Genomic DNA, 10,564 nt, shown 5'->3' on the forward strand with positions numbered 1-10,564 from the left:
TTTTCAGGTCCTACCGGGGCTTTCATTACTTCTGTCACTTCCTTTTAAATATATGTGCAAGAACTCCTAAGTGAAAATAATAACAAACATATAAACACATGCATATACAATATACATTTAAATAAATAATCAAAAAAGACTGATGCTTAAAATCTACCAAAATGCTGCGGTTTTAAAACGGATGGAACGTGTGCCTGATTGCGGAGTTTTAGACGACTGGAAAGGGAGAGATGTAAGATTTGTTTAAAGCCCCGAATTTCCATTTAAGGACGTGATTGTGTTTGCAAAGATCCCTTTCAATCTTCGCATCTCCCCCTCTCTACCCCTCAGCTCTCCGCAGCTGCTTTGCAATTCATAGAATTGGTAATTTGCTATTGGGACAAAACGTGAAGGGAAAAATAATCAGATAAACTGGGAAAGGAGTGGGGAAGAAACCAGAAGAGAGAAACGCTGGATTTCTTTTTAAGTTGCCGTTCAGAAAAACGCTGGCAAATACCGCAATTCACGGAAAGCCGTTTTGTTGGCTTCGCGTATTGTAGTGGCAAATTTAAATCTTGACTGTTTGTAAAATGCAAACGGAAAATTGTGTCTGTACACCCGGTTTGATGTACAGTATGAAGCGTTAGAGGAAAAGGATCTGTAACATCATATCACACTGAACTTTGAGCATAGGGCGCGCAGCGTATGTATTATTCAGTGTATCTCTTCCATTCAGGATGCATATTAGTGTTTTCGTCATTTAGCTATAGCGTAAAGTGGATTGACTGAATTGTTTCCATATCTGGTGCATCATACTTATGTACTTTCAAGTATGAGTTCAAGGCGGCATTTTTTTTCCTTTCGTGCAACATTCGGAAGAGGTGTGTATGTATGTGTGTATAACTTTCTAACAGATTACGTATACATACATACATAAATATACTGTATACACGTACACACATCTGTTGTTATAAAACTCCACAGTCCACATTAAACTGTGCGCTTGCTTTGACTCGTTTTAGTCAAAATTCGTTCAGTTACATGAATTTTTCAGCCAATAAAGCGCACAATTTAAGGGCGTAAAATTAGTATTTTAATTTTAATTAAGGCGTTTGGAGCAAATCAAAGATATTTACGAGTATATGGACGTCAATGATTTCGTTTATGTTTTATTTTATAAAACCTTGCATAGTTGGTATTTTGTATGGTTATTTAATGTGGTCGTATTTGTGCCACAGTCCAGATAAAATCCTGAGACCTCGAATGCAAGGACCTTTTTTCATTTATGCAAAACAATTATATCTACAAGTTAACAGTAACAGCGCGCACGCTGCCTATACTTTGCCTATATAAAATAAACGATGATTAAATCTGCAGGCCAACTGTATTAAATACGACTTCCTTAATATTTAGCAAAAGCATTTTAGATTTGGTTATAAGACGTATTTTCCAGCCAGACGAAGCATTCCTAATGATAAGCTCGCAGTAATACCACACCGTATTTATTTACGTTTGTGGGAGGTCGCTATCCTGGGAGAATACAAGAATACTAATCTAGTTTAATAGGGAGAGCTCCGGCTAGGCAACACTGACTAAAGAGGATGAAGGGAAGAATATATATTTTACATCCCTTCAAAAAGATCTCTGTACTCCCCCACGTGGTTATTTGCAAAACAACCCGAATAAAACCAGCGAAACCCAATAATTTCCTGCTGTTTTCCAGCACTCACTGCTTTGACTAGTAGAAAAAAAGGGAAAAAATGAGAGTGGCCAATTGCGAGTAACTGGGATCAGCGCGCAGGACAGCCAACCAAGCGCGCGGCAAGAGGGAATACAGAATATTGGGGCGCGTGAGTCGGTGAGGAGCCAATGCACGCGCAGGAGAGGCGTGTCTTGCCTTCCCCGAGACCTCCCCGCGCAGGTTGTTGCGTTTTTGGCTCTAAAGCTCCGAGATCGCCGAAGATCCGTCAGTTTTCGAAGTAGGAGCCATGGCTACAACAGCTCAGTATATTCCTCGGAATAACTCTTTGCCTTCTAACCCGCTCATGCATCCGGATTCGGACAGGATGCACCAGGGGACGACTTACAGAGAGGTGCAAAAAATGATGCACCACGAGTATTTGCAAGGACTTGCGGCGACCAACACGGGACATCCGATGACCCTCACGCACCACCAGTGGCTGCCCACCTCCAACACCGACTGGACCAGCGGAACCCACATTGGACAGCCGGAGCACAACAAATCCGGTGTCCAGGCCAGCCGAGAGGATCTGAGCAGCGGCTTTCACCACAGATCGCACCTGGTGCACCAGCAGACGCCGAACAGCCACCACGGGTCATGGGCTCCCACCACCACCCATCACCTGTCCCCGCTCTCCCCTGCCTCCAACGGCCACCAGTCGCTGGTCTATTCCCAGCCGGGGTACACGAACCTCAGCGCCATGCTGAGCCCGCAGCCGTCCTCCCTGCATCACAGCATGAGGGACTCGCTCCACGAAGACGCGGGTAGCCATGACAACCAGATGGAGTCCCCACAACAGCCGTTCAGCCACCACCAGGATCACTCGGACGAAGATGCGCCCAGCTCCGACGACCTGGAGCAGTTCGCCAAGCAGTTCAAACAGCGGCGGATCAAACTGGGCTTCACGCAGGCGGACGTGGGCTTAGCGCTGGGCACCCTCTACGGCAACGTCTTTTCCCAGACGACTATCTGCAGGTTTGAAGCGCTGCAACTGAGTTTCAAGAACATGTGCAAACTTAAGCCGCTGTTGAACAAGTGGCTGGAGGAGACAGACTCCAATACCGGCAGTCCGACCAATTTGGACAAGATTGCCGCTCAGGGCAGGAAACGAAAGAAGAGGACCTCGATTGAGGTCGGGGTGAAAGGGGCGCTGGAGAACCATTTCTTAAAATGCCCCAAACCGTCCGCCCACGAAATCACCAGTTTAGCGGGCACTCTTCAGTTGGAAAAAGAAGTGGTCCGCGTTTGGTTTTGCAACAGAAGACAGAAAGAGAAAAGAATGACTCCCGTGGGGGTGCCTCATCCGAGCATGGAGGACGTATACTCACAGGCGGAGACTCCGCCTCTCCACCACGCGCTACAGAGCCCGGTCCAGTGACTGTTTTCATGAACTAGTCTATTATTTAAAAGAGAAAATAATGAAAGAACTATGGAATTTACAGTATTTTATTTTACGTTCGTTTTCTTAAGGAAAAGACAGAGAGAGAGAGAGAGAGAAAGAAAGAGAAAGGGACATAGAAAAGACTAACAAGTGAGTTGTCGCCGGTGACCGGAGATTGTGATACAATAAATGTAGACGTCCTGGAAATGGGTTTCAAAATATACTGATAATTACTGAAAGAATCCACGTGCGTTTCAGTGAGACAAAGATTTTATTTACCAAAATTCTGTGGAGCAAACTAAACGAGAAGGGTTATGGGCAATTCGACCGTTTTTGTCGCTATTTAAAGGGAAGCAAAGATCACAAGCCGGGCAATTTTTTCTTGCTATATCTTAAAACTGGTAGAACGCACTTCAGTCGGTATTTGCCTGAAGAAAATTATCAACAAACGAGGCACATGTAATGAGCAGAGTCGCGTTTTTCTCTTCTAAAACTCGTTAACCAGATTAATTGTTTCTTTTGTATATCGATTGTGATGTTTGCTTTGTTTCGAAAATTTAACCCCCTATCTCTCCTGCTCTGCAAACTAAACGTATGTCATTTTATTTATTTTACATTATATTAATTACGCAAGTTTTCCACATCATTAAAACACTACATTTGCCGTCACGGTGACCCCAGAGTTGGGGGAAACTTGACAGGAAGAAAGAAAGAAAGATAGTGCTGACAAAATCCTCACCTTTTGCGTTGCAAGCTTTCCAATAACGCGGAAACGCAACAGTAAACACAGCTTTGTAGGTAGCAATGTCGACAGTTGCAGAAAGAAGAAGCCGCTAAATAGGACAATAAATGCACTCAGTTTGAAACTTGTTAATTTTGTCGGTTCTATTTTGCTTTTTGCATGGAGCACTTATTCTTTAACGTTATGCTATTATTATTATTATTATTATTATTATTATTATTATTATTATTATATGTTCATACGAGTGTGAACATATTTCCTTTCAGTTGTGTAAAATATTCTCATGTTTACAGTTTCGAGAAGTATTTGACGCTGTCGATCTAAATCGCTGACTGTCAGGCCATTCCAACCAAACCTTTAAAACGTGATTGGTGTAACACGAAAAAGAAGCGGGAATTAAAATCTCAGGTAACTTAAATGCCCAGGTCGAAGTCTATACTGTATCCTTTTTAAAAACCTTCCTCTTCACACCATTTTCAGCGAGTACGCTCTCCCTGTTAGTTTATTTAACTGTATCATTGTATCATACCCTGAATATCCTGAGGATAGGAGAAAAGGCTGTTATTAAATGTTATGAAGGGACCTGTCTTAGATATATTTATTGTTTGTGTTGAGAACAAAACAAAGGAAAACGGAAAAACTCGTACATTGTGTGTTTTATTGTTGACGGTTTGGCAGACTGGAACGAGCAGCGCGAGCAGATACATTCTGCAAGCTTATTCCACACAACACTGAACGGTACTTTTTACAAAGCAGATTTTAAAGATCAAGTTGCCAGGATTATTTCCAATATGTAAATATGTCGAATATGTAAACATATGTATTTGTTTGACTTTATTGTTTTGGTTTTTGTTTCTTTCCGGGCAGTTTTGTACACTTACTAATTCCAAGAAGATATTTTAATATGATTTCATTTATGAATTTGACCATTTATATATATCTATTTATTTCCTAAATGTGTTTGGAGCTTTTCCTTTAGCTCTTTTAATGATTATGTTGCAGTGGATACAAAATGTTTTGTTTACTACATTGGTTGTATGTTGATTGCAAAATGTAGACTGCAAAGTCTCATTTATATTTATGTTATAGTAATATTTTATTACTTACATAAAACGTATATACAAGAAAAGGTCTTCTGTCTTTTTTAGTAACAAACCCTTTCACCTTCTTTTGTTTATAATAATTGTGAAACAGCCAGGCATTTAAAAAAAATGTATGTGCTCCCCAAATTCAAAGCACTCAAATTCTGACAGTGTTGTGCTTAAGAATCTCCCCATTAGAAAGTGTCAGAAGCGAAATGTGTTCAGTCAAAGCTGGTGATCCGTCATGTCATTGAGAGTCAATTTTAGCCAAACGATGTGTTGCTGTACTGCTTAAAAAGATGAGACTCTTACCTCAGGCGTACCACACCAAGCTCCCGCGGCCCCGAACGCTGTTCGCGTCATTGTGTAATCGCAGTATTAAATTGTGCAATATTAATACGAAAATGTTTACACTGTCTTGTCATTTGCAGAGAGACTTCTGATGTTTTTGTTTTGTTCAGTTTTCTACGTTTTATTAAATGGTATTATAATTATCAACCTTAGAATGACTGTCAGTAGTATATTGCCATTTTACTGTATATATAATCAGAAACGCGAGTTTTCCGCTGTACATGACATTGTCCTTCTGGAATGATGGTCTATAAACTGTCTCTCATATAGCACACAGATCCTTCTTGCACACCTTACAGATGTACAATGCCCGAAAAATTATTGGATTGGTCCCTCTCACGCCCGTCTTCAACCATGCGGGAAACCTGCTACGTGCTAGTCGTACTCAGTGCGCACGTTTACGAGTCTGCTGAATCTGCCGTCAAAACAGGTGTTCGGGTTCCTCCAAAAGTTAGTGACTGCCTAGAAGAGGTCTAAGACATAAATAAATCAGTAAGGCACTACACGACGTGCAAGTCTGAGCGCGACATTTTAAAGAATTCAAATTACGGCGACAACTCTCCTCTCTTCAAAGTAACATATTTTTTATGCCATGGTCAAGATTTTATCTAATCAGCAATATATATGTAGAGGTGGTAGGTATTTCGGAGGAGTAAAAATACAACATTACATGAGGTGTAATCTTCCTCTCATGGAAAAAGGCACCTGGTCTGTTTCAGGTTCATTTTTCCCATTTTAAAATATGTTTCAAAACGACCAGATACATTCCTCCAGTTTGAAAAGTCTTAAAACTCACTGGGTGTTTTCAAATATATCTTTGTCATACCATGTCCATACAGTAAGTGTATTTCAGAAATTATGCAAGAGGTTGGAATGCGTTTCATTTAAATGTACTGAGTGTTATTATTGTCAGGTTGTTTGCAACAAACAGCCTGTATACCTCCACCATTTTTTGCGTTTAATATTCATATCTGGAATTTTATAAAGAAAAAAATTTAAACGTCAAGCCAATCAAAAGCATCTATCGCAGAGCTCTTTCGTAGAAAATCCCTGTTTTCTTCAGATTTAAGATTACTGAAAGAACGCAAACAGAAAATGTCAGCGCTTCTGTTGCTCTGTCTCGCGGATAATGTTGGGTTTCTGTTTTCACTGATTTTGCGTGTAACATTATGGAGTTCCACCAAATTTAATTGATTTCAGAAGACAATGCCATTAGACAATACCATTGCCCACACTATTTTCATGAGCATTATACTATAAACACATGAGAAAATACCTGAGTTTTACTCTGGTATTGTCCTGTACTTTGTTGGAAGTTAATAGTGGAACAATTAGGCGAAGCCCAAGGGTAAAAAGCAGGCTGTCATTTAGACTTCAGTGTGTTTGATTAGATACAAACTGCAATTTATCTGACAGGGCGCATACACATAACGTCCTACAGCAGGTGATAAACTGGGCCATCCTGCATAGGCTCCCTGATATTTTTCGCTCTCACATCTAGCTCCTAAAAAGAGGATGCAGTATGTAACCGGTACGTAATGGTACAGATCGTTCAATAATAACCTTTAAATTTGTATAAAATAGTGAATCATCTATTCATTTTACTGTTTCAGACTTAGAATTTGTTTTCCAGCTGTCTTGGGACGTTGCTGGTATCCACGCCGAATTCTTTTTTGTTCCACAATTTGATAGTGTGGTGTCCACTGTTCATGTACGTCGGCCTCAAATCGGTACCCTTTCAATGATTGCCATTTCCTTGTAACCGTTTAAAGAATAATATTTGTTTTTAATTTGTGTGACATTGTAAGTAGTTTCAACTTTGAAATAAAGTACATATGATCAAATTGGATAAAGTTCAATTGTTCTTGATAAAGTGTCTATATCTCACTTTAAATATCCAGCATCATATTCCCACACATTACGAACAATCTTGTTTCTTTCCTTTGCGCTTTGATATTCAGACAACAGTTTCTCGCACCACACTTCTAGTAACGCTGACTATCCACACAAACACGTTCCTATCGGCTCTGCTTTATCACAGATCTTAAACATTACAATTACACAACCATTTAAGAATCACGAACCACAGAACGAAGGCAACTGTGTTTATTCAACCTGTTCGTTATAAAGTGTCCTCAAAAAGCATCGCTGCTCATTCCACTCTGAGCAGAAGATATTTTCATAATTTTTAATTTCAGAGAACATCTCTGTAAAAATCGAAATAATTTACACAAGGAAATTGGCTAATTGTTATTTCTGTGGCAAGCGTAGAAACGCGGATATTATTTATTTGCATGGTGATTCTCAAGCGCCCCCTACTGTGAAAAACTAGTCAATGCATTTGAAGACACAATTCCGCAAGGCCTTTTTTTAAAACTAAAAATTTACTGTTACTGTCATTTGTAGATGGATTTAAAGTTCGTTACGCTAGTATTCGTAAAAAAAAATCAAGTGAGTTGTCGAGCACAGCCCCTTGTGATTAAATAGTCTTCCACATTTTGCTTTCGCGTGTGGCGGGTGAAATGCCAGGGACGGTCACCTGCACGCCGTAAAATACCCAAACAAAAACATCACAGCTGAGTTTGAAACGATGAGGACTAACTTTTGTTGTAAATTGTATCACAAATCTGTATTTTGATCTTTGAAAGTGATTGGGCAACCGCAAGTGTTGCTGTTTTCTTACGAAACAGTCTAACAGTCGCTAAAATCAGATGGGTTAATTTGGGTCTAGTTCACTGAAACATCTTCGATCACTGAAAAGTAAGGTATTCTCTCTGAACCTCCGTGGATGCGTTGTCATCATACCGTTTGCTGCCTGTACGTCCGTTCCTCACCCGCTTTCTCTGGGAAAGTGGCGACAGTGATCGCGGCACCTTCCGGCGTGTGTCGCCCTCAGATTTAGGGGAAGCTGTCGCTCCATTAAAGATTTGTGTTCGTTGTATTACCTCGTCACCTCTGTAAGAGAACGCGAACTCCCCTACTATATAAACTGCCGAGGAGACGTTTTTTTTTTGTTGTTGTTGTTTTCGTTTTGGGTCATACGAGTTGCGTAATCATAAACACCTGCCAAATGTAATCATCCAAAACTAATATGAAGGGGGTTCCACCCACTCCGCTGTTGCACTGTGAAACTGTGACGTGGCGTGATGTGACCATATTTCCACGTCATATTAATATGCCTTCGCATCCTAAATTCAGTGATATTAAATCCGAGTTATTAACAACATGGACAAAGATTCCTAAATCTGACGTTGGGATACTGTCATGTCATGGCTATGATGTCGCGTAGGCTCTTCAGATCTCTCATTTTGAAGCCGAGTTTGCTTATCCATCCATAAGACGTCATCTGATTAGCAGAGGCTGGCTGGAGAACTTTCTTCTCACAGGACGTGGCAAAAAAATAAAATCTTGAATTTTTATGACAAAATGAAACGATACCTTCAGCTGAAGACTGAGTGGAAAATGTTGCTTCAATGATTGAATCAAATCAGCTCCCTTCCCTACAGCCATGTTTCTTAGGACAATGCTGCATATTGAGTGTTCATATATTGGTTTGGCCATATTTACATTTACATTTATTTATTTAGCAGACGCTTTTATCCAAAGCGACTTACAAAAGTGCATACAGTAAGTATAGCGACAGTACGCGGACAGGATGTGTACAGTTACACAATGAGACAGTTCTCAGCTGAGAGCAAAGTTTGAGGACACAGTACTATCAGATTTGTACAACTACAGCGTATAGGGCAACTAATACGATACACCTTCAAACAGCAAACTTCAACACCTTCAAACGGCGCAATGAGTGTCAGGGTAAAGGCGGCAACAAGAAACAATTTAAAAAGCACAGCAATCTACGACGGCACTGATTGGGGGTGGGGTGGGGGGGCAGCAATTGTGTGCTGGGTCAGTCCAGGTAGAGTCTGAAGAGGTGCGTCTTCAGGCCCCTTCTGAAGGAATGGGGTGAAGGAGCTGTCCGTAGCGGGACAGGGGTTCGTTCCACCACTGGGGAGCGATGTAGGTGAAACGCCGATGTCTGGCAGAACGAGCACCTCCTGCCTTGACCATGCAAGGAGCGAGTGAGGTAACAGCCGTGTGAGTGCGGTCATCATAGGCATAGGCAGCACCTCCACAGTCTATCATTCACTCTGGGTGTGTCTGTGAGAGCAGCAGGCCAATAACACCATGTTTGTAATGTAATGCATGTAATGTAAAGTTACTATCGCCTTCTACATGCAACATACGCCTAGCTCTCCATTTTTCGAGTTCTTTCTGTTGTCTGTTTGTTTTCCCCTTGAGTAATGCTCACATTTACCTGCCTGCTTTGTGTGCTTGGCTGTTTGGATTATGTGCTGGACTGATCTTCACTGAAGACTGCTTCGAGCGTTTCTGCCAGAGAAGCACTTTACAAATAAAGTTTTGTCATTAATGCTGTTGCTGTAATTGCGGTGTGCTGATTTGTCCGTGACACAAATGTGGTAATTTGCAGATGCTGACCCCCCTCCTGCTGCTCACATCACTGTTGTGCATGTGCCATGAGTGTGTGCCAGCAGAGTAACGTCTGTGACACGTGGACACGGCGCAGCGACGGCAGATCAGTGCGCTCTTTGTGCTTTTGCAGGATTACCGTGAGTACGAGTCCTGCTGCAGGACACAGGAGTGCGCACGCTTGCATGCCAGTCTGTGTGTGTGTGTGTGCATGGGTACAGATGCAGCGAGTCTCTGTGTGTGTGTGTGTGTGTGTGTGTGTGTGCATGGGTACACATGCAGCGAGTCTGTGTGTGTGTGTGCATGGGTACAGATGCAGCGAGTCTCTGTGTGTGTGTGTGTGTGTGTGTGTGTGTGTGTGTGCATGGGTACACATGCAGCGAGTCTGTGTGTGTGTGTGCATGGGTACAGATGCAGCGAGTCTCTGTGTGTGTGTGTGTGTGTGTGTGTGTGCATGGGTACACATGCAGCGAGTCTGTGTGTGTGTGTGTGTGTGTGCATGGGTACACATGCAGCGAGTCTGTGTGTGTGTGTGCATGGTTACACATGCAGCGAGTCTCTGTGTGTGTGTGTGTGTGCATGGTTACACATGCATTCCAGTGAGAATAACCACTGAATGCTGAGAACAACATAACATGGTTTCATAACAAATACTTGAATTCCAGCATCCAAGGCTTGGAGAAGGAGGACCTTGTGAGTAGATGCCGTCTACGCTGTTTGCATAAGCAGCAATGTCTACAGCCACACTTCCATGTCATCTGTTCCAGAAGGTGCCAATGTGCCCAGTACCTTGTGCCTCC

At 41.9% G+C, this 10,564-nt stretch overlaps 1 protein-coding gene across 1 annotated transcript; it reads left to right on the top strand.

Annotated features, from left to right (window-relative positions):
• Positions 1–1,955: 1,955 nt before the first annotated feature.
• On the top strand, positions 1,956–3,108 carry pou3f1 (POU class 3 homeobox 1). The gene has a single exon (XM_036539307.1). The coding sequence runs from the start codon at positions 1,968–1,970 to the stop codon at positions 3,096–3,098; it is 1,131 nt and encodes a 376-aa protein (XP_036395200.1). The 5' UTR covers positions 1,956–1,967; the 3' UTR covers positions 3,099–3,108.
• Positions 3,109–10,564: the final 7,456 nt, after the last annotated feature.

This window comes from Megalops cyprinoides, chromosome 10 (genome assembly GCF_013368585.1).
Source record: "Megalops cyprinoides isolate fMegCyp1 chromosome 10, fMegCyp1.pri, whole genome shotgun sequence".
In the NCBI taxonomy this organism is placed as follows: Eukaryota; Metazoa; Chordata; class Actinopteri; order Elopiformes; family Megalopidae; genus Megalops; species Megalops cyprinoides.

What these genes read in the sequence shown, in the direction of transcription:
- pou3f1 (XM_036539307.1), top strand. Translation starts at nt 1,968, where the DNA reads ATGGCTACAACAGCTCAGTATATTCCTCGGAATAACTCTTTGCCTTCT.